This window comes from Beta vulgaris, chromosome 8, assembly GCF_026745355.1.
Source record: "Beta vulgaris subsp. vulgaris cultivar EL10 chromosome 8, EL10.2, whole genome shotgun sequence".
In the NCBI taxonomy this organism is placed as follows: Eukaryota; Viridiplantae; Streptophyta; class Magnoliopsida; order Caryophyllales; family Amaranthaceae; genus Beta; species Beta vulgaris.
The window spans coordinates 16,058,821-16,084,605 of NC_079209.1; the positions used below are offsets into that span (position 1 = coordinate 16,058,821).

A 25,785-nucleotide genomic window follows, 5' to 3' on the forward strand; every position below is an offset into this window, starting at 1 on the left:
ACATGATAAACCCTATAGCCGAAGCATAAGGAAGGCTACTCATTCGCTTTAACTCATCAGGCTCAGTCGGGCACTGACTCTTGCTAAGCGATATGCCATGTGACATGGGAATGAAACCTCTCTTCGAGTTTTCCATGTTGAGCCTTGTAAGAACCTTATCAATATAAGTTTCTTGAGTTAGCCCAATCATCCTTCGACACCTATCTATATCAATTTTGATTCCCAGTATGTACTCAGCTTCTCCAAGGTCCTTCATAGAGAAACAACTCTTTAACCATTCCTTGACTGACTCAAGCATTGGTATGTCGTTTCCCATGATTCGTATGTCATCTACATACAGAACCAACAAGACTAGGCTGCTTCACTAAACTTATTGTAAACACAAGACTCTTCTTCGCTTTTGATGAAACCAAATTGTTTGATTGCCTCATCAAACCGAAGATTCCAGCTCCGAGATGCCTGCTTCAATCCATAAATGGATCTCTAAAGCTTGCAAACTCTTTTAGGATTTTCTGGATCTTCAAAACCTTCAGGTTGTGTCATGTACACATCCTCATTCAATAACCCATTCAAGAATGATGTTTTGATATCCATCTGCCAAATTTCGTAATCGTGAAATGCAACAATCGCTAAAAGTATCCGAATTGATTTAAGCATTGCTACTGGTGAAAGGTCTCATCATAGTCTATACCATGAACTTGTCTGAATCCCTTTGTAACCATTCTTGCTTTGTAAACATAGACATTTCCATCTTTGTCTGTTTTCAATTTGAACACCCACTTACATCCAATAGGGTTAACCCCATCGGGCAAGTCAACCAGTGTCCAAACTTTATTCTCAGACATGGAGTCTAACTCGAATTTTATGGCCTCAAGCCATTTCTCAAAGTTTAGGTGCGTCAAAGCGTGTTTGTAGGTAGTAGGTTCTGAATTTTCCTAAATCATAATTTCAGAATTTTAAGTCATTAGGAAATCAACCAACCTTTTGTTTGGAATCCTTGGTCTACTTGACCTACGCGGTATCTGAGCATCAAGAGAAACGTTCTCTTCAACAGTTTGAAGAATTTCGCTTGATTCAACTTCGAATGGGACGGTAGGAGGTTCGCGCGTTGAATACGTTATCTCCTTAATATGACTTTCCTCTTGTTGGGTCGTCTTTAACATGGTGTGAGCCATGTCAAGTTGTTGCTCATCTCAAATTTCTTCGAGTGTTATTTTACTCCCACTTGTCTTTCTAGAAACAAATTCCTTTTCAAGAAAGACACCATCACGAGCAACAAACACTTTGTTCTCTTGACGGTTATAGAAGTAATAACCCCTTGTCTCTTTCGGATACCCCACAAAGAGACATTTATCTGACTTGGGTGCGAGTTTCTCTGATAGTAACCGTTTTACATAGACCTCGCATCCCCAGATTTTAAGAAAAGACACGTTTGGAGGTTTTCCATTCCATAACTCATATGTAGTCTTTTCTACAGCCTTTGACGGGCACCTATTTAGTGTGTGTGCAGCAGTTTCGAGAGCGTAATGCTCGATTCCTGCTTTTAGATACACCATTCAACTGTGGTTAATTGTGAAAGAATTCCACAATCCTTAAGATGATCATTAAACTCTTGGCTCAAATATTCACCACCACGATCGGATCGTAGTGCTTTTATTGTCTTGCCAAGTTGATTATGTACTTCATTTTGGAACTCTTTGAATCTATTAAAAGATTCCGACTTATGTTTCATCAAGTAAATATAGCCATATCTACTCAAATCATCAGTGAAGGTGACGAAGTAATTAAACCCTCCCCTTGCCTTTATGCTCATAGGACCACATACATCTGTATGTATGAGTCCTAAAAGATCGCTGGCCCTTTCACCTTTTCCACTAAATGGTGATTTTGTCATCTTACCCATTAAGCATGATTCACATACATCAAATGATTCGAAATCAAATGATGGAATTATACCGTCCTTTTGTAACTTGTGAATGCGCTTTTGGTTTATATGACCAATTCGGCAATGCCAAATATAGGTTAGGTTAGAATCATTTGATTTGTGTTTCTTGCTATCTATGTTATAGACTGTTAATGACTTATCAAGCACATATAAGCCATTTATCAATTGAGCTCTGGCATAGAACATATTAGTATAATAAAAGGAATAACACTTGCTCTTTATTTCCAAAAAAAACCTTCAGAATCCAAAACTGAAACTGAAATTATATTCTTAGTTATATCAGGAATGAAATAGCAATTATTTAGATGGCAAGTGTAGACTATAGCTCCCGACGGCAAGTGCAGCAACTCGTGCTCCATTTCCAACGCGTAGCTCTACCTTGCCTTTTGCCAACTTCCTACTTCTTTTTCGTCCCTGCACATCATTAACTATGTGAGAACCACAACCGGTATCAAATACCCATAAAAAGTAGAAGTCAAATTGATTTCTATAACATAATACCTGAAGTGGAAGCCCCACACTTCTTTATTTCCTCCAAGTATATCGGGCAGTTCCTCTTCCAGTGTTCAATCTTGTGACAGTGGAAGCACTTGCTTTCCGCAGCGACCTTTGGCTTGGCGGTTGGCTTAGGTTTATCAGCGACAGTGGCAACTTGCTTGCCTTTGTCTTTCTTTCCTGCCCATTGATTTTTGAAATCCTTTCCCTTTTGAACCAACATAACCTCTTTCTTTGGTTCAACCTTAGGGATGTTCCTTTCAGCATTGACCAACAATCCATGCAGCTCTTGCAAAGTCTTTTCAGACTCATTCATATTGTAGGTCATTCTGAACTAACTGAAACTATCAGGCAGTGAGTGGAGAATAATGTCAGTAGCCAACTCGAGCCTATAAGGAACCCAAGTCTTTCCATGTTTTCGAAAAGACCCATCATTTCGAACACATGGGGGCCAACAGCTTGACCCGGCTTCAAGTGACATTCAAGTATCTCCCTATTAGTCTCATACCGCTCAACTCGGGCCTGAGTTTTAAACATGGCCCGCAGCTCTTGCATGATCGTGTAGGCATCCTTGTTTCGAACCTCTTTTGGAGGTTCGGCTCCATGCTGCTACCATCAAACAAGTGATTGGTATAGACTTATCACTAGCCTGTTTTGCACGACTTTTTCAGCGTCAGTTGATTCATCAGTTATTACAGGAAGCGGGTATCTAAGACGTCCTCTCGACCCTCAAACCTCAGAACGAGTCTTAAGGTCCTTTCCCAATTAAGGAAATTTTCACCATTCAGTCTGTCCTTTTCAAGAAAAGGAAGAATGTTGAAACCGGAGTTGTTGTTGTTGTTAGTAGACATGATCTTTACAGACAGAAAAATAACGCAAAGTTCAATTTTATGTTTATAAAGCAATTTATAACATGTAAAAGGTTTCTAAGTTGACCACCTATTCAAAAGTAAAGTCCCCTATGAATAAGTGATTTATAAGATCCCATCAACATGTAACACTAAGCAGACGGAGGCCTTATCCTAGCGTTACATTATCAAGGTAAGTAAACTCTTTTACTAATTATAACATTTTATAACTCTTGTTTAGATGGATAAACATCGCATGCTTAACTATCTCTTGCTTCAAAATTCAAAACGCTTTTGATAATTTTATTAAGGACAACCAAACTTAGTTGTAAAATTCGCAATTTTACCTTATCTCCTAAAACTAATGATAACACCCTGCAGACGCATGACCTATTACTATTAATGAAGGGTTTAATAAGTACTTTATATTTGGAAAAGCAAACCTTAATATTTAACGGGCCTAAGTTTATTATGTTGTTATGAATTAGTGAACTCTAGCGCATCAATAAACAACATACAATAAACTTATAAGCATTTTAAAGAATAATAAAATGCGAAAATAAAATGATCTAGTATGGCCCCTAATCCTAAGAACTAAGCATCAACGGCTCCTTCTTGGACTCTTCATGGATCTCCATCCACTTTTCCATGGGCCTTCTCTTGATGGGCTCTTCTTTGGATTACATAAGTATCAAAAATAATTTATATAATAACTAAATTAAATAAATTACAAAAAATACCTAACGATACGCAGATCGTATTTTCTATCTTAATTTTGGCCATACTAGTCATACATAGCAAATCTATCATAATATAAAAGCCACATAATAATATGACATATTATACTTGCCAATCAATCGAAATATCAAATATTCTTAATTAAAGCAAGAGGATAAATTTTTAAGTAATAACTAATCACCCAAAGATTCTATCCCTTAAAACTAGCCAAATTAATTATAATTAGATTATGGATTGAAATATATGACCAAGTCAACATAATTGAAATTTACTTATCTTTCTCAAAATTCTGTTTTCAAAATAAATCTTCCAAAAAAAAAAATATGATGTTGCCTTGATTAAGCACGTTTCTTTATAAAAAAAAAAAAAAACTTTATTATTTTGTTTTAGAAACCGTGAAGACTAACAGCAAGCTGCCAGCCTTCACGCAACCCAGAAACTGGCCATCTTTTCAGGTGACCTCGCCGGCAACTCGCCGGCTTTATTACCCGTGAGCCGACGCTGGTAGTAGAGCCACTAGCGCCACCCCACAACATCGAATCGCAACCGCTTGTCGCACGCGTGGCTGCTGTTTCAGTCGCCGACTTCGGCTGCGCGCCGCCGTCGACTGCTCGCCGGCAGTTTGCGACCCCCCCCCCATTCGGCTGTTCGTCGGCTGACCACCGGAGTTCGGAGCAGCCACTGCTCCTTATCTTTTCTCCTTCAATTTTTCTGTTTTTCAAATCTTTTATTTTCGTTTCTTGAAGGATATTAAAATTACAATCTCTTGTAAATTTAATGATGTAATCTTGATTAAATTAAACATAACTTTTTATGCTTAATACAGAAAATTAAATTTTAAAATTTCTATTTTAATTAATTTTTCAGATTTATTCATATAATTAATCACTAATTCATATAAAACACCTTTTACATGAATTTATCTTCATACATAAAAGATTTTAAGCCTGAAAATTTTATTAATAACATGAATTTATTTTCGAAATTGAAAGATCGAAAATCAGAATTTTATAAATTTTCAAAATTAGGGTTTAAGAGGTGAAAATTTTCGGCTTACATTGAGAAAGCACGTAATTAAAACTCCTTTTAACAAATTTCAATTCATTATTCAATCCATAATTTAATTCCTCCCTTTAATCAAATTAAAATTAATCATACATAAACTAAACTTTATGACCAAAATTCTATATGCAAGAGGCTAAAACTGATACCACTGTAGGAATCTATAAGTACTATAAGCGGAATTTCATGAATCTAATTCATAAGCACTTAAATCAGGATCACATGCATATACAATTAAGGATCACATATAAGTTTAGAAACAACCTTTGTAGCGTGAATTCCACAAAGCTTGAATAACCCGGATTGAGAATCTTAGATGTGATTCCTCTACTTAGTCCACCAACCCGGATCAACACTCCACCAATGCTAGTTGGAAAGGAAGAAAACTTCTTCTTTGGTTTCTTGGAGTATCACGTGACTTTTAGAGAGAGAGAATAGGAGAGAGAAAATAATAAGAGATATCTGATATATTTTCTTTTCTTCCTAACCCAATATATAAATATATTTTAGGTCAGACTTTTCTCCCCTTTTCCTATCACTTGGCCGGCCACCCTAGGGCCCTCTCTTGGGCTTTAGGCTTATTTCGTTGGTCCAGGTTTAATGTGTGACCTTGTAGGATCCGTTACATTGTGCTTCGGGTTTATTATTTACTAATCTGAAGTTCTATAGCTTTCTCTAGCAAGACGTATAGACGACCCAATATAACGAATTTATTATCTATATAATACGATGCATTATATATTAGTAATTGCATTTAAGTCGAGGACATAAATCCTTCATTTAAATCTGAAGGTTTAATAGTCTTATGACTTCCATTAGTAGCTTAGTTTTAATTTTTGTGTTAATGGCAAAACTCCGTTTGTTAAAGCTAACGAGTGTTATATAAGAGTCTATTGAGATCATAAATAAGTTTTACAAACTCATTATTGTTTCTAAAAGCAAGAAATCATATCAGTTTATGGATTCACCATACTTATTTTAGTTTTAAGAAACAATTTTTATGAAATATGCTTTGTATTTCTAAGGAAGTTATTGAGTTGAAATAAATCCTTGATTCTAAATTTGTATCCGAGTCTCAGGAAAGGCATGTGATGTTAGAAATATGTTGGTAACACTAAGGAGAAGCTAGTTGGATGATCTTGAATTAGAGTTATCATGTGAGATAGAAAATGTGAATTGGAAAGTGAAATAGTTTGTATATAAAAGTTATAGTTAGTTCATAATAGAGTTTAGAAGGTATGAGTAAGTCAATTAATTTATCTGAAATATAGTAGGGATGAATGTTAATTGTTGTTATTATTGTTGTGAGATGATTATTGAAGTTTAATTATGAATAAGGAGATATTGGACTCTCGAAGATTATTATGGAGTCGAGTGCTATTTGGAGATGCATAGAGGTACACACATGTCCTCCACCTTCGAAATATGAATTGGTATTTTGTATAATTACATGGATTTCTTGTGTTGAGCTCGATTTATTTATGTATGTATATATTTTACAACCGTGGACACCTAAAAGTATAATTATTTTAGTATAAGTATTTAAGTATAAGTATTGCAAATAAGTACTTAAGTACAAGTGTTGAGTATAAATATTTTTGTATGATTACAAGTTTTATTTTATAAGGGGAAATGAACAACATTTGTAGAGCAGGTTTACTCATTATGTGTTTGGAGCGGGTATTGCTCCATTATGTAGGGTCATGACCTAGAAAGTCTTGCAAGCAATACAAAGTTGATAGGAGAGACGTCCCCATGAGTTTAGAGATGGTATAGCCTCTCTATTTGTATAAGTTCTCCGATTATGGAAATTATAAAGTATTCTTGGAATATGATTTGAGTATGATAATGAGGAAATGATTTCGAAATTGTTTTAGCTGGCTTAGTTTATGAACTAAAATGAATAGTGGGCAAGGTACAGGTGGAGAGAAATGATTCAGATATGAGTTAAGACCAGATAAAGTCGAATATTGTGTTATGTTATATTATGTTAAGTTTCTGCCTGTACTTCCCAGCGATTTCTATTACGTGATTAAGCTATGCCAGCAATATATTTAAAAAGATGAATTATTTCCGAACAATTACCAAGTTTCTTTCTTATATAAAAAAAACGTTTTGATTGCTGCAAATACTTTGGGGTTTATGTAGAAATTCTGAGATATTGTATAAATGATTTTATACTAACATATACGCTCTCAATAAAGTTTTCTGAAATATTGATTAAGTAGTTGGATTTATTAAAATGTCTTCGAAAGGATTTATGTATAAGATAGGTAATAAAGAATTGTTTTATGGAATTGAAATATAAAGTTGTCTATTTTTCATTTTGGAAGGTTTGTGGTTTTGTTAAAGTAGTATATATTATCATCTGATCTTATTTCTAATATGTATATTTTGTTATATCGATATTGAGCTATTTGAATACATGGAGTAATCTTATGAAAACTGATTAATGATATAAGTATATTTTAAGCCACTAAAATAGATTTCTAGTTGGACAGTATGTACTCAGTTTCCCTGATTTTGTTCTTGGAATCTGTCCTGGTGGGGGCAGAGTTCATCGTTAGTGATCTTGCAGGTTCGTGTGTGGAAAGCTCGGAATGGAGTAAAAAGAAGAATTTGGGTATCAAGGTTGTAATTAGATTTAATGGTTCAGAGGTTGTATTTAGGAGTATATATCCTTATTTGTCAATAAAATATTATATTGCTTTGGGAATCGAGTAAGGTATTATGTAATCTGTTATTTGGTTATTGAGGATGATTTATTGTGGGCACTAACCCACAGATCCAGGATCGTTTTATAGATTATGTTTCCGCTGAGAGTAATTATTTAATTCGAGGTTTATTAGGCGATTGAGATTTATGAATGTTAAGTGTGATTAGCTAGCAACTCGGAAGTACGGGCTGTTACACATATAGTCGTACCTTATATGTACGAGATGAGAAGATCACGATTGACCGAGAAGATGTCCAAGTGAGTGTTGGACTTCCTATGGGTTCTAAGGCTGTGAAGAAAGCAATGAAGGATGATGACAATGAAGAATATAGTATTCTTTTGGAACAATGGAGGAGTATATGAGGTTTGGATAAAGGAAGCCCTAAAACTACAAAAATGCTGGAGAGGATTCTCACTTTGGGGGTCAGAGATGATTTCAAGAAAAGTTTTGTGGTTTGTCATTTCGTCGTGTTTGCATGGGCATAAGAATCCATTTTGCAACTACAAGATTTTATTTTCACTCATGCACATAAGTGAAATAAGTCAAATGGATTGGTGTCAATATACAATTGATTGTTTAATCGATGAAATCTTGATTTGGAAGAAAAATCCATGTGGATTTTTCAAGGGATCTCTATTATTTCTCACGGCAATGACACTTAGATATCTATTCTATAATTTATAAAATACACTTTTAGATCATGCTTTTCAAGGGATCATGTTGATATATGCTTGCTTCATTCTTTTTCCCAACAAGGTGTATATATATATTTCAAATAAGTGGTATTGGTGATGTATATGTAGTAGAAATTTGATGTACATATTGTAGAAATCTTATGTATTTGTTATTTTTTGATATGCATATATATTATTTCTCTGTTTTTATCATTACTAATTCATTTTTATTTTTCAATAGTTATTCCACTTGGATAGGGTGGAATTTATAGGATTGCAAATTGAAAGAAAGGCTCCGGTTCTATGTAGTTGGAAGGCTAAGGCTATAGAAGAAAGATGTAAGGTAGAGATAAAGGCCGGAAATTTTGGGTTTGGAAGGATTTTGCCTCCTATACGAATAACAAGTGATGCCGATACAATTATTAACAGGGTTGTGCCAGTCCATTCTACAACGAATGATCAAGGAGATTCATCTCAAAAATCTACAGAGGTATTTTTAACTAGTGTAGCTATACTTAGCTTGAGATATCTTAGTCTAACATGTATAACATGTACTTCTGAAAAGGAACATCATGCTCCTTTTTTTTTTTTTGCTAAGTAAGTAGTAGTAGTATTAATCACCAAAAAACAATACAACCAACCAGCTAACCAAGGGGAGCAAACCAACTAGGTTGGACTCCTCCACCAAGGAAAGCTACACAACTACAGCTATAAGCTATACATTGTAAACTTTTTGCTTTACACCATCCCACCATTCTATATCTTTGCTAGATATCTTCCTAGGCATTACACTATTCACACGCAAAACTACACATTCTCTAATTTTTCTATATAACTTTTCTGGTCTCCACACTACCATGTTCCAGTGAACCTCATTTCTTGCCCACCACACATGGTAGACACCTGCTGTGATTACAGCAGCATAAACTTGCTTTTGAAATTTGGATTTCCCCCTTCTGCTATGCAGCCTCATCAAGCTTCTTTCCAACTGATCCAGCCTGCTTCTGAGACCCAGCCAGTCAAGAACATACATCAAAGTTCTCTGAACATATACACATTGAAAGAATAGATGTTGATTGCTCTCTATGTGAGCACTGCACAACTTACATTGAGTATCATTTGTAATGCCCATTTGATTTAATCTGTCTGCTGTCTTTAACCTGCCCTGGACTGCTAACCAGCTAATAACCCTGTGCTTAGGCACTGCCAGCCTATTCCAGATCATTTTATCCCAATACACCTTCTCCCTTTCCCCAATGATCTTATTATATACTTCTTTTACCTTGAAGTGCATCAAATTCTTCATTTCATCTTCTGTGTAATGAGTCTTCATTATTTCTTTAACATTACAAATCTGTTTCCAGTACCAAGAGCAGTTCTTGGGTGGGACATAGCTCCACCAGCTCTCATCCTTGACATACACAGCATGCACCCACTTTATCCACAAATTGTCTTGCTTTGAAGCAACAACCCATACATATTTTGCAAGTGCAGCTATATTCCATTCCTTAATTCTCCTGAATCCAAGGCCACCTTCAGACTTAGGCCTACATACTTTCTCCCATTGAATACTGCCAGGAACCTGACTAAAGTATGAACCTGACCATAAAAAAGCTCTACAGATCTTCTCAATGTCCCTCAGCACTGTATTTGGCAACATGAAAACCTGTGCCCAGTAGATGTGGATGCTCAACAATACAGAGTTAACCAACATTGCTCTTCCTGCATAAGATATGTTCCTGCTGCTCCATAATTTAATCCTAGCACACATCTTGGCCAGAATAGTTTCACACTCAGCAACACCTACCCTTCTTGCACATATAGGCACCCCCAAATACTTGAATGGCAACCTACTATGATTAAAGCCAGACACCTCTTTAATTCTCTGAATCACACTTTCATCCACATTTGCAGTGTAGAAATCTGATTTGTGCTCATTTATACACAAGCCTGAAGATTGTGAAAACAGCTTAAAAGCCTGAAGAAGCTTGTATATGGATTGAAAATCCCCACCACTACACAGAATAATATCATCAGCAAATGCAAGGTGGGTAAGCTTAAGAGCTTTACACCTTGGATGGTATTGGAACACATTGGACTCACTGAGCTTCAACATGATCCTAGATAAATATTCCATGCAGATTACAAACAAGAGAGGAGACATAGGGTCTCCTTGTCTGAGCCCACGTTTTGAAGCAAAATAACCATGTATGTTGCCATTTATCATCAAAGAGAACCTAGGAGTTCTAACACAACTCATAACTAACTGCACAAATCTTCTAGGAAACCCCAATTCATTCATCATTTCCTGAAGAAACTCCCAATCAATAGTGTCATAGGCCTTTTTCATGTCTAGCTTCATTAGACAACTAGGCTTGACACTCTTCCTCCCATAAAATCTCACCAAATCCTGACAGATCATTACATTGTGTATGATGTACCTTTGCTGGACAAAAGCACCTTGATTTTCTGCTATTATATCAGGTAGCACAACCTTTAGTCTGTTGCAAATCATCTTTGTAATGCATTTATACATTACATTACAACAGGCTATAGATCGAAATTCTGTCACACTACTAGGGCAACTAACTTTAGGTATCAAAGTTAGTATGGTTGTGTTTACCTCTGTTAACAACTTACCACTTTGAAAGTAATTGAGAATGGCTTCTGAAACCTCTTCTCCAACTATATGCCAGGCATCCTTGAAGAAGTGAGCCCCAAATCCATCAGGTCCAGGGGCTTTGTTCCCTTCAATTGAGTTCATTGCATGCTTCACTTCCTCTCTTGTATACTCAGCTTCCAGAATGGCTATATGATCTTCTGTTAACATTGGGCCCATCTCAACTACTTCCTTTTTCACAGGGATTCTGTTCTCCATAGTACTACCTAATAGTGTTTGGTAGTATCTTAGGAAACTATCATTCACCTCCTGCACATCCTCTCTCCATATACCTTTATCATTATGAATGGCATATATAGTATTCTGCATTCTTCTGGCTTTTATTGACTGGTGGAATATGGAACTATTCTCATCTCCTCCTTTACACCAAGCAACTTTAGCTTTCTGAGCTAGAAAGGCCATATACTGTCTATGGACCTGACTGTACTCATGTCCAGCCTCTCTTTCTCTATTTGCAATTTCAATGTCACCAGGAGCTAAGTGCAACTGAGCTTGCAGCATGTTATACATCTTTAGGGCACTCAGTTCCTTACAATGGATTTCATCAAATCCTTCTTTATTTAACCTTTTAAGAGCCTCTTTTACATTCTTTAATTTCTTCACCACCTTGTACATAGGAGTTCCCATCAACTGAATGTTCCAAGCTTCAGACACAGCATCATTAAACTTCTCAGAGAAACATCATGCTCCTTGGCTATAGTCCGTAGCCTCCGCTGACAACACATCCTAGCGGCAAGAAAAGTTTATGTTTTTCAACTTTTAATCTAATGGTGAGACTAGTTTTCTCAAGGATCGACTATTATTCACTGTCCAATCTATTATGTTGTCCAAATCTGTGCATGCTGAAGCTTAAAAATCTGAGTCTTTTACACGATTTCACCACCTCCTTTACCCCTGCTTCTGTCACGTTTCTGCAATTCTCGAGGTTTAAATGAACCAATCCAGTTATCCATCCCTATACATTACTAACATTTCTTTTGATGTCCCTGAATCATTTGTGATTAACATATCTAAGTTTTAGATTTTCTATGTCACTGTTATATTTGTGACTATTCACTTGACACTTCATATGGAAGTAAAGAATCTTAGAAAACTTCTCCTTTTATATCACTATAAAATTTATTATCTTTTCATGGATCAAGTAGTAGAAGTAAAAATAAGTTTAGACAGGTTATTTATTGATCACAAAGATGCAATTCTATTAACAGTTTGTTATGCTCTTGAGCAAGATGAGAACTTTGTTCAATTTATTACATAAGTTATGAATTGATATCCTTGTTGAATTGTCTTAATTACAAGATTTGATTGATACCCTTTCACGTGTTACAAATAATTGAGCTACAAACTTTGTTCAATTCGGGCAAGTTATCTCCATGGTTCAGAAACAATACCCGGGTAGTGAATATATAACGAAAATACAAAGCACCGTTGTTGACATGTTCACTAAATTTTCAGAGAAGCAACAACCTCAACTAAAAATTGAGCATTTTGTTTCGAATCTTAATGGTAAGTCCAGTTCAGAAGAGTTTGATGCTTTCTTTGATGAACCCGGAGATCTAGAAGCAATTGATGCCCTTGTGAATGCTTATCTAGAGACTTTTGGAGCACATAATCAACAAGAAACTAGCTAGGAAACTAACATTCCAAATGAGATTTTTGCTACTCCACCAATGCCAAATGTTCATAGTTTTGACCTTGGACTTGAACTTTCACCGTTTATTCAGCGCCTCAAAGTAAAGATGTTAATCTAATTTCATCACCTGATGCACTTGAGATTGATGCACCTGAGATTGATGCACCTATCAAAGTTATACCAATCATTGGGCTAAGTAATATTCCACTCATGTCTCAGGAATCTACTAATATAATTTCGAAGTTACAAAAACTTCTAAGTAGGTCTACTTCGACTATGTAGCAACTATACATATCCATATGATTGATTAAACATCTCTATGTTTCCATAGCCCATGAAACGGCACTATTAATCAATCTTATATGATAATCCCCTTAACAAGTCACTTATGTCCAGTTCAATGACTTAGATTAGAAACTTTAATATTCTATGAATTCTGTTTACTTATGGTGTTTCATTCATCAAATCACATATTTGACAAAACCATAGAATTCAAGATATATATTTTGGACATTTTATTTAATACCAACCCAATAATTAAATAAGATAAAATGTATTTTCATAAACATAAATAGCAAAACCATGTCTTTACATTGTAACAAGTTTCTCCAAACCTAGTACAATCTAAAGCCATTCTAACATTTGCTTCAAGCCTATAGCCCTAGCGTGACACTCATGCTTAGGTTGAAGTAGTGGTTTAGTTAGCGGATCAGCCACGTTTTCTTCCGTATGAACTTTGCAGATTCTCACATCCTTCCTGTCAACTATCTCTCGAATGAGGTGAAATTTCCTCATCACATATTTGGACTTGTTATGTGATCTTGGTTCTTTTGCTTGCGCAATAGCACCATTGTTGTCACAAAACAACTCAATTCATTCCTGAGCACTATGTACGATATCCAGCTCTGTCAAGAACTTCTTTATCCAAACTGCTTCCTTAGCTGCTTCAACTGCTCCTAAATATTCTGATTATGTCGTAGAGTCTGCTACAGTGCTTTGCTTTGAGCTCTTCCAGCTCACTGCTCCACCATTCAGACGAAAGACATACCCTGACTGAGAGCGGTAGTCATCTTTGTCGGTTTGGAAGCTTGCATCCGTGTAACCTTCAACAACCAACTCACTTTGTCCCCCATATACTAAGAACATGCCTTTAGTCCTCAAGTACTTAAGGATGCTCTTAGCTGCAGTTCAGTGTGCTTCTCTTGGATTTGCTTGGAACCTGCTACACATGCTGAAGGCATATGCAACATCAGGTCGAGTACTTATCATGGAATACATGATAAACCTTATAGCCGAAGCATAAGGAATGCTACTCATTCGCTTTAACTCATCAGGCTCAGTCGAGCATTGACTCTTGCTAAGCAATATGCCATGTGACATGGGAACGAAACCTCTCTTCGAGTTTTCCATGTTGAACCTTGTAAGAACCTTATCAATATAATTTTCTTAAGTTAGCCCAATCATCCTTGGAGACCTATCTCTATGGATTTTGATTCCCAGTATGTACTCAGCTTCTCCAAGGTCCTTCATAGAGAAACAACTTTTTAACGATTCCTTGACTGACTCAAGCATTGGTACGTCATTTCCCATGATCAGTATGTCATCTACATACAGAACCAAGAAGACTAAGTTGCTCCCACTAAACTTCTTGTAAACACAAGATTCTTCTTCGCTTTTGATGAAACCAAATTGTTTGATTGCCTCATCAAACCGAAGATTCCAGCTCCGAGATGCTTGCTTCAATCCATAAATGGATCTCTGAAGCTTGCAAACTCTTTTGAGATTTTCTGGATCTTCAAAACCTTCAGGTTGTGTCATGTACACATCCTCATTCAATAACCCATTCAAGAACCTTGTAAGAACCTTATCAATATAAGTTTCTTGACTTAGCCCAATCATCCTTTGAGACCTATCTCTATGGATTTTGATTCCCAGTATGTACTTAGCTTCTCCAAGGTCCTTCATAGAGAAACAACTTTTTAACCATTCCTTGACTGACTCAAGCATTGGTATGCCATTTCCCATGATCAGTATGTCATCTACATACATAACCAAGAAGACTAAGTTGCTCCCACTAAACTTCTTGTAAACACAAGATTCTTCTTCGCTTTTGATAAAACCAAATTGTCTGATTGGCTCATCAAACCGAAGATTCCAGCTACGAGATGCTTGCTTCAATCCACAAATGGATCTCTAAAGTTTGCAAACTCTTTTAGGACTTTCTGGATCTTCAAAACCTTCAGGTTCTGTCATGTACACATCCTCATTCAAGAACCCGTTCAAGAATGCGGTTTTGATATCCATCCGCCAAATTTTGTAATCGTAAAATGCAGCAATCGCTAAAAGTATCCGAATTTATTTAAGCATTATTCTTGGAGAAAAGGTCTCATCATAGTCTATACCATGAACTTGTCTGAATCCTTCTGCAACCAGTCTTGCTTTGTAGACATAGACATGTCCATCTTTGTCTGTTTTCAATTTCAACACCCACTTTCAACGAATAGGGTTAACCCCATCAGGCAAGTCAACCAGTGTCCAAACATTATTCTCAGACATGGAGTCTAACTCGGATTTCATTGCCTCAAGCCATTTCTCAGAGTCTGGGCTCATCAAAGCTTGTTTGTAGGTAGTAGGTTCTGAATTTTCCAAAACCATAATTTCAGAATTTTCAATCAAAAGGAAATCAACCAACCTTTTTTTTTGGAATCCTTGGTCTACTAGACCTACGCGGGGCCTGAGCATCGAGAGAAACGTTCTCTTCATAGTTTGAAGATTTTCGCTTCAATCAAGTTCGAATGGGATGGTAGGAGGTTCAGGCGTTCAATGCGTCATCTCCTAAACACGACTTTCATTTTGTTGAGCCGTCTCTGACATGGTGTGAGCCACGTCCAGTTGTTGCTCATCTCGAATTTCTTCGAGTAGTGTTATTTTACTCCCACTTGTCTTTCTAGAAACAAATTACTTTTGAAGAAAGACACCATAACGAGCAACAAACACTTTGTTCTCTTGACGGTTAGAGAAGTAATAACCCCTTGTCTCTTTTGGATATCCCACAAAGAGACATTTATCTGACTTGGGTGCAAGTTTGTCTGATAGTAATCGCTTTACATAGACCTCACATCCCCATATTTTAAGAAGAGACAAGTTTGGAGGTTTTCCATTCCATAACTCATATGGAGTCTTTTTCAATCTCTCTTATGCTTTATTCCTAGAAAACTCTAGTATTACGTTTATTCTTCGTATCTTTCCTTGAAACCCTAGTTTTTGCATATCTTCCATTAGTTCAAGTTCTAGAGGTATTCTTCCATTGTTTTCTTCTTTATTAATATTTGCTATTATCTTTCTCTTGCTTTATTATTATTTTCATGATTTCTCATTCATGAATTATAGGTTGCTTATTTATTTTGCTTTAGTTATTCCAATTATGAATGAGCAGTCTCTTTTCTAGGGCAAAGGGAGGGAAGCCAGGTTTATACCATGATATTTTCTTTGAAATTGATTGATTTATAGATTAGAGTTGTGAGTAATTTCAATTGGTAAGTTCTATGTAGTTTGATTTTTGTAGTTGGCCAATATCAAGAGTTAATTAATTTGCTAATAGAAATTAGAATATAAAGATCATATTCTTAGAGGCTTCATTACAATTGGTAGTTCTGAATATGTTAGCGATCATACTGGATAGGTTGAATTGAAAGTGTTAATACCCGACCAAGGTATTAACTTTTTTCTTTTGTTACTCACCCTCTAGTTGATTTATTATTATATTGATTTTCAATTCTTTAAATGGTATGAGCATGGTGGACCGAACATATGCCCTAGTCTTTTAATTTATTGATTAGACCAACATTTTGATATTACTTGCTTCTAGTTTAGTTATTATTCAAATCAAACATTCGTTTTTCTGAGATAGTTTATTATAATTAAGCGTAAATCAATAGAAATCGTCTCTTTGTGGGATCTACTCGTATTTGCTAAGTATCTGTTACCAACGGACATTGTGCACTTGCGCTATTACTTTTTAAAATCATCACTTCTTCCTGATCTCTTTTTATATTACATATACCTCTCTCCTCCTCCTCTCTCTCATATTTCTCCTACAAATTCTACACCTACTTCTGTCATCACACCTGATCTTGTTCCTACAAGAAAATCTTCTAGAATACCTAAATGCTCTCAACATTTAAAAGACTTTGTTTGTTCTAATGTTACTCAAAATCACTAGTATAATATTGTATCAATTCATCAGTTTTCAGCTCACTCTAAAGCTTTTATAGCTTCTTTAATGGATACTCTTGAACCTACTAGTTACTCTGAGACTGCATAAGATCCATCATGGACTGAAGCCATGGATAAAGAGCTCTTAGCTTTGACTGGCAGCAAAACATGGGACATTGTTTCCCTTCCTCCTGGAAAGAAGCTCATAGGTTGCAAATGGGTGTAAAGAATCAAGACAAAAGCACATGGTTCTATACGAACGTATAAGGCAAGACTTGTTGCCAAAGGTTTCACTTAAAAGTATGGCATAGATTTCCAAGAAACATTTTCTCCTATTATTAGAATGCCCACTAGACCTGGCAATCGGACCAATCGAATCGGATTCAGACCGGATCAATTCAGATCGGACCCTTTTAGGATCAAGTTATATTCGGACTGGAACAGACCATTTAGGATCGGACCGAAATTCGGATTATATTTCGGACCATCATCGGATTGAGATGCTTTTCGGATCGGATGGTTGTGAATCGGATGGTGGATTGTCTCACCTTTATTATGTCCAGAGTTGTTACTCCTTTCGTCTCATGGTTTCTTTGACTATGAGCTTTTGTTATGTATATATGGAACTACCACTCTTCACCCTTTCGAAATGTATACATAAGTAATTTGCATAGTCAGAAATTGTGGCAAAGAGTACTTGTGAAAACCGTTTTTTAAAATAAAGGGTCAATTTCGGGTACTTCGAATCAAAGCCTGATGGAAACCAATAATTTCTTATTGCTTTGAGATCGGGTTACCTTTGGGTCGGATCGATTTCGGATCATGCAAGATCATATCGGATCATTCGGATTTTGGATGAGTTTCGGATCAAGATTATTTCGGACCGAATTCGGACCGAACACAACCATTTCGGATTTGGACCAAGGTTCGGACCGTCTGGTTTGGACCCAGATCGGACCACGGATCGAATAATTCGGACCGGATTTTCGGATTAGGACCAACATTGCCAGGTCTAATGCCCACCATCACAAGTACTTTGGCATTAGCAGCTAATAAAGGGTGGGATTTCTACTAACTGGACATAAAATGCCTTCTTACATGGAGATCTCCATGAAGAAGTTTATATGCACATGCCAGCTAGTTTATATATCAAATCCACACAACCAAGTTTGCAGACTTAAAAAGTCTCTTTATGGCCTTAAACAGGCTAGCAAGCAATGGTTTGAAAAGCATCATTCAACTTTGATTTCTCAAAATTTTGTTCAATCCAACAATGATTACTCATTGTTCTTGAAGAAAGAAGATGATGAACTTACTATCCTAGCTGTCTATGTTGATGATATGATCATCACTAGGACTAATTTGTCTACCATTAACTCCATCAAAGCTTATCAGGATCAAACCTTCAGCCTTAAGGATCTAGTAAAATTGAACTATTTCCTAGGTGTTGAAGTTACTACTATAGCAGCAAGCTTCATTATTTCTCAACATAAGTTCACTAAAGAACGTATCGAAGACAATGGTCTTACCTTTACTAAAAAGACATCTACTCCTCTTCCAACTCATGTGAAGCTATTGGTTGATGAAGGTGGTATTTATCATGATCCGCCAACTTATAGAAGCCTAGTAGGCAAGTTGAATTTCTTGACTCATACCTTACCCTTGATGTACAACATCTAAGCCAATTTATACATCCTCCTAGATTCTCATTATCAAGCTCTAGTTCATACTCTTCACTATGTTTACTCCTCCTTAAGGCTACTGATCAACTTACTCTACAAGCATATAATGATTCAGATTGGGCTGCTTGTCCCAATATAAGAAAGTTTGTGACTGGATACGTGCTTCTTCTTGGTGCATCACCAATCAGTATGGAGTCTAATAAGCAAGGCACTACTTCTAAATCATCATTTGAAGCTGAATATCGAGCCATGGCACAAGTTGCCTGTGAAGTTTGTTGGCTTGTTAGATTGCTTCAAGAATGGGGTATATCAACTCTTACACTTATCACTCTTCATAATAACAATATGTCAGCTCTACACATTGTAAGGGATCTTGTATTCCATGAAAGAACATATCTTTAGAAGTAGACTACCATTTCACTAAAGATAAAGTTATTGAAGGCCGCTTACAACTAAGTTATCTTCCTACTCAAAGTTAACCGGCTCATGTTTTTACCAAAATTCTTCATGTGGGTCATCACAAGGAACTTCTCTCCAAACTAGGCATGGTTAATTCTACCCCATCTCTTACTTTGAGGGGAGGGGGGGTATTGAAGTTACTCCCTCTACACAACAGCAGCTCAAGACAACAACAGCTCAAACCAGCTCGGCATTGCCTAACTGATATTTATTTTTTTGTTGGTTTGTAATAAATCTAAGTTGTAGGTCCTTAAGTCTGTTAGCTGTTCGCTCTTTTTTTTTTTGGTGAAATATGGATGCATAAATTTAGTAGTTTTGGCTTTAAGCCTTAGTACAAAATCATCCCAAATGTTTAGTAGGTAACTGGGGGGGTGGGGATAATCTTAGTTACATTGAAGTCTCTAGAGTTTTTGCTCCCATCTTTTGCTAGTTTATCCGTGGCTTGATTGAGCTTCCTTGGGCACGATTGGAGCTTCATCCTTTGGAAGACATGGCTTAGATCCCTGCACAACACAACAGTTTTTTCAATGAGTGGCTCAGCTTGATCGGGTTTGTTCAGTAATTGGGCTGCTCTCTCGCAATCTGTGCATATTTTTAGGTGCTCGCGCGTTGAATTCTTGAGAGATGGCCATTCCCCATTGGACACTTAAGCGTGAAGTGGTGAGTTTGCAAAGAGCAACCTCTGGAAACCGGTGACCCATTGACCTGCACAATCAATTAAAACACCCGCAATGCAAGTATGGGAAGAAAGACTAGTATAGGATGCATCCACAAACAAATGTAACCAAGGATGGAGACTTAGGGAAACGACTTGTGGATTAATATGGTTGATGGAGAGTATAGGGTTTGGGAGAGAGGAGTGGATATTTGTAGCCATCCTTTTGGCATTTTGAAGCGTGTAATTTGGAGTAGGGATGGGCAAGTCCTCAAAGATGAATTTGTTCCTTTGAGTCCACGATTCCCAACATACGAACGAGAAGAGGATATTTTGAGGGACGCCGTGAAAGAAGCTAGTAGAACTTAGATGGGGTCTAAGCCACTCCTAACTACTCATTGAAGGGGAAGTAATGAGAGTTATCTTAGCTAGAGCCCAAACCTCACTGGCTACTCTATAGTCACAAAGGATATGTATGGTCGATTCGACGTGGAGGGAACATAGAGAGCAAAGGGGAGAGGAAAGGATGCTGCTACACTGAAGGAGTTGGTTTGTTGGTAGGCGGTTACACCATGCCAACCAAAGAAAGAATTTTATTTTTGGAGTACAATTTCCTCCCCACAACCAATCAAGGTTTTGTTGAGGTTTTCGCGTGGATGTGAGTGTGGCATAGGCAGAGACAAGTGAGAACTTGTTGTTGGCTTCGAATGAGGAGAGCGGGTAGTCAGGAGTTGTGCCGGTTGCACTTGGAATTTGGACGTCCAAGATTCGAAAGTGAATAAAGTCAGGCAATTGGAGAGAGATTTTTTCGAAAGTCGATTCATTGTTTACCCACAAGTCACAAAGTTTAAGCTTTAGTACTACGTTCGTTAGCGGTCCATAAACAAATTTTCGAATTGCACCAATACATAACCAATTGTCTTCCCAAAAGGAAATGTTTTCCCCATCCTAGATCACCCACACTTTGCTGTCATTTAGAAGATCCCATCCTATCCCAATACTCCTCCAGATTTTTCACCCCTTCTTGAAATGAATGGTTTTTTCGGGTTGAATGTATTTTGAAATAATACACTCCTTGGCAAGGTTATCAACTCCTTGACTCATCCTCCACCCTAACCTACTCATGTATATCTTACTGAGGTCTTGATGAGATCTAATGCCCAGCCCTCCCCGAGTTTTTGCAAGGAACGTGTGATCCTTTCCTATAAGGTGAAGGCGATTTTTGGAATCCTTTTTACCCCACAAAAAGTCATTACATATGAGGTCTAGGTCAGAAAGAGTGGTGGAAGGGAGCACTTGGGATTGTAGGTAGTAATTAGGAATCGTGTTCAAGGCCGGGTTTATTAGAGTCAATTTTCCCGCTTTAGTTAGGTATTTAGTTTTCCAAAGAGCTAGCTTTTTCCTAACCTTATCCACCAGAAACTGGACGCCCTTACGTTTCGGTCTTTTATGGGATAGAGGGAAACCTAAATATGTCCCTAGGTCATTAGATTCTTTAACGTTAAGAGTCTCTTGAAACATGGTACGGTGATCCTTCGAGGTGTTGGGAGAGAAGAAAAGTTTACTTTTTTGCTCGTTTATTTTTTGCCCTGAAATTTTGCAAAATGAGGATAGGGTATCTCTTACTGCAAAGGCCGTGGATTAATCAACTCTCCCAAAGAGGAGAAGGTCATCTGCAAACAGGAGGTGAGAGATAGGAATTTTTTTTATTCCTACCGAAAAGGGGGTCCAGGTGTTGTTTTGGTGGCATAGTTTATCATACTAGTCAAGCTCTCAAGTCAAATGTTAAACAGATATGGAGACATAGGGTCGCCTTGTCTTAGGCCCCTAGAGTGGTTGAAAGATTCGGTTTTCTGGCCATTTACTAGGACTGTTGAGGAAGCATTCGAGACACAGTTCATGATCATTTTTATAGAGTGATCGTCCATATCCAGATCTTGGAGGCATTTCCTGAGGATGTGCCACTCAATCCTATCATAGGCCTTTTCTAAGTCGATTTTTAGAGCAAACCATCCATTTTTACCTTTTTTAAGGTTCATAGAGTGGAGAATCTCAGTGGCTACCACAATATTGACCTTTGGACCTCCCCCTTTAATGAAACCATTTTTATTAGTTAAAATCCAATTTTGGATGATGGGTTTTAGTCGATTAACAATTATCTTCGTAACCACTTTATAGTGTTGCAAAGGCTAATAGGTCTTAGTTGTTTAACTGACGAAGGGTTGTTGCCTTTCGGAATAAGACAAATAAGGGCATTGCAAAGATCATTCGGGATTGTAGCGGAAGCGAACCAATTTGAGATGTTTTGATGAAGATCTACGTGGGTGAAATTCCATGTGTTTTGGAAGAAGAGGGGATGGAATCCATCCGGGCCTGGTGCTTTTAGAGGTTGCATTGAAAAAAGGGCGTTCTTGACCTCGCCAATGGTCGGAGGGTGGCAAAAGGAGAGACTTTGGTGAAGATGGGCCGAGGAGTTGGAGTTTCTAGTACAAACGGGAGACTCGGAAGCAAGCAGGTTGCAAAAGAAGTCCCGAATGTGGTCACTTAGGATTTTTGGATTTGTGATAGTCTCTCCCACACTATTATCCAGGGACAAGATCCTACTTTTCTGTCTTTTGATTTGCACACTCCTATGGAAGAAGGAAGTGTTGCGCTCACCTTTAGTGAGCCACTCCATTCTACTCTTAGTGAGCCAGAGCACCTCTTCTTGATCGAGGATGGACACTAACTCACTTTGAATCTCTTCTTGAAGGGTTAGGTGAAGAAGCGAGTCAGGGTGATCTTAAAGGAATTTTTCAATACCCCTAAGTCCATTGAGGGCTCTTTTTTTGCGGTGGTACACATTGCCAAATTTTTCTTTATTCCACACGGATAGGTCATTCCTAGTTTGGGCCAACTTCTCATCAAGTGAGAAACGCGAGAACCATGCTTGATACACTACATCTCGAAATGAACTTTCGAGGACCCACATGGGCTCGAAGCGGAAAGGCTTAATGCCATAAAAGGACACGGGGAGGTCTAGATTTAGAAGGAGAGGACAATGATCGGAAGTGATCTTTGGGAGATGGTGAATGGCACTGTTAGGAAATTTATTAAACCACAAGTCGTTTGCGCATCCTCTATCTAGTCTCTCATGTATAGGAGCATGCTTGCGATTATTTGACCATGTAAACTTAGGGCCATGGAAACCGATGTCGATCAAATTGCAATCACTTAATGTTTTGTTAAAATGGTATGTTCTAGTTTTTGAAATTGGTCTTCCCCCCCATTTTTCTTTTTGGCATGTCATTTCACTGAAATCTCCCAAGGTAACCCACAACATATCCATAGATGAGGCAATATCCAACAAGTTATCCCATACAAGTTTTCTTTTGTTAAAATTTGGACTAGCATACAGAGCAGAAAAAATAAAAGGGGGGAAAGAGCTAACCTCCACCAATGCCAAGATGCTTTGAGAGTTCTCACTGATGATGGTGAGTTTGACTCTGAAGGAGTCCCATAGCGATAGGATACCTCCTGCGAAACCAAAGGGATCGACTAAATACCAGCTATCAAAAGGAAGGGTTTGGGCTATACGCGCGGTTGTGCGACGAGTAGAGTGAGTTTCCGCAAGCACCACAATATCAGGGTGGTGCTCTTGAACAATATGACGCAGATTTGGTTTAAACGAGGTTTGTGCGATACCCCATGCATTCCAAAAAATGACAGACATGTTAAAGGGTAGGCTTGGTTTCTCCATCAGTGCCTGAACTTTTTGGGACTTTTTCTTTGCCCACGGATCGACCTTTTCTTTTGACACCGGGTCTATCCACAGTTTTCATTGAGGTGCTGCCCTCAAGTGTGTCTTGTTTGGGCTCTTTGGTCCTCTTCCCTCTTCCCAGGAGGTCTGGAGTGTCAGTTGTTGAAGCATGGGCATGATTCTCATTTCTATCATAGCATTCGTGTGGCTCACAAATGTCCATTCCATCGACATGGTTTTCAACCGGTAGATCTCCCTTATGAATGGAAGTACTATGGCTGGGTCTATCCACGGGCCTAGCCGATAGAGGAGAACCCTTTCTTCGTCCTCGTTGCCCACTGGTTTCTTGAGTAACCACATTATGAATCTTTGGAGAGGGGCTGGGAGGTGGAGCATGTCTTTGACTTGTGGAAGGTGCGCCGGCACTATGGCTCCTTCGTCGTTGTACATTAGGAGATTTAGCATGTAAGGTTGTACAAACATTGGGTTCAGAATTAAGTTCTTGGTTTCCTGAAGAGAGATTTCGATGAGGTTTTCCCCCGCTGGCCACAGGTAAAAGGCATGGGCTTGGTTGACCTCGGGTTTCGTAGGAATGGGAGAGTATCGAAGACACATGGGTACCTCCACTCCTTCAGCATTAGGCGTGGAGGGGTTGGGGATGGTGGTGATTCCGGGGATGAGGGGGGCGGAGGTGATGAGGAGCGAGGAGGGGAGGGGAGATCCATTTGTTTGGGAAAAATTTTGGGCGGGAAGATTTTTGTTAGATTTTAGCAATTGTGTAGGGGATGTATTTGAAGAGGGTTCTTGACATGAAAGGCCACGTTTCGCAATTTGGTTGGTCACGTTGAGGGATTGAACTTCAGCCATGTCTGTTGCTAGGTCTTGCAGCAGGAGGAAGGAGTTTCTGAGGGGAGTAGATTCAGCTAGGATTTGACTTGGATTGTTTTTTTCAAGGGTTTGGAGGCTGGAATTGGGGGCTTTTTTTAAGGGATGTGACATGTTGAAAAGGGGGGGGGGGCGTGGTTGTCTTTTGTGAGAGAGTGATATTTGGGCTTTACCGGGGTCCACCGCTGACTTTGGGAAGGTGGAGCTTTATGAACTTCCATTTCTTTGGCGGCAGGCCTATTTCTTCCCTGGCCCTGGAAACGAGTATGCTCAGGGTTTGATTCGACCTGTGCGGTTCCACAATTTCTACTTCCATGGCCGAATTTATTGCAGGTGGGATAGTACCATGATCCTTCCAAATATTTAATGTCTTGGAGAACATTCCCTAACCAAATTCCAGTCAGAGGTTGACTTTCAGCATCAATTAATACGCATAGGTTGGTAAACCTTTTGCCCTCCCCTTTTACCGTGTTGTTATCGATTTTTACCAATTTTCCCAACATTCTCCCAACCTGGAGCAGAATGTTACGATCAAAAAGCTTAAACGGAAGCTCTGGAAGCTTTACCCACACAGCTTCTATGTTACATTTGGCTTTTGATGGTTTGAATCCCGGCTCCCATGCTTGGACCCAGACATGGTGGTTTTGGATGCACCAAGGGCCGTTTGCTAGAATGGAGGCCTTCTCATCAATTGAACTGCATTTTATGGAATACAGACCCTTACCCAAGGCGATGAGGTTGGCCTAATGTTTTCAACCCCAGATTTTTGCAAGTTCTTTGTCTAGGAATTCCCTCGCGAATGATTTACCAATTAGTTTGGTAATAATACAGAGTTTACAAGGACCACATAGGACATCATATTCGTTTTTCGAAATAGGGATGAAAGGGGTGGAGGTGATGAATTTTTTTTTGGGGGGGGGGATGGGGGTTCAGAGGCGAAGGGGGTGGAGAAGGGTGGAAGAAACGGCTGTGGAGATTTGGGAGGGTTCGGATGATAGGGTCACTATCTTTGCAAAGGATGACGGAGAAGGGTGGGGGGAAGGAAGGAGGGGTGGTTGCTGGGAGGTAGCTAGTATAGAATCAGATCCAAAGGCTTGCACAAAGCCCGCAGGTGGAGGGGTTTCCCCCTCCCTTTCTCGCTCTTTCTCTCTCTCACTTTCTCTCTCTTCCATTTACCGCGTAACCTTGAGCCTATGATCGCAGCTGTTTGTGAGTGTTCACAATGTTAGTTGTTCGCTCTATCTCTCTTGTATAAATAATTAATCTTCTGCTATAATCTTAGCATATAATTCCTCGTAATAAAAATTTTGATTCTCTCAACATTAGAGAGAAGTTTTCACTCAAAACCTCAATGAATA

At 38.2% G+C, this 25,785-nt stretch overlaps 1 protein-coding gene across 1 annotated transcript; it reads left to right on the forward strand.

The window, feature by feature from the left end:
* Nucleotides 1–18,093: 18,093 nt before the first annotated feature.
* LOC125492885 (uncharacterized mitochondrial protein AtMg00810-like) lies at nucleotides 18,094–19,647 on the forward strand. Its single transcript, XM_048635625.1, has 3 exons — nucleotides 18,094–18,633; nucleotides 18,765–19,064; nucleotides 19,579–19,647. The coding sequence occupies exons 1-3, from the start codon at nucleotides 18,094–18,096 to the stop codon at nucleotides 19,645–19,647; spliced, it is 909 nt and encodes a 302-aa protein (XP_048491582.1).
* The last annotated feature ends 6,138 nt before the right edge of the window (nucleotides 19,648–25,785 follow it).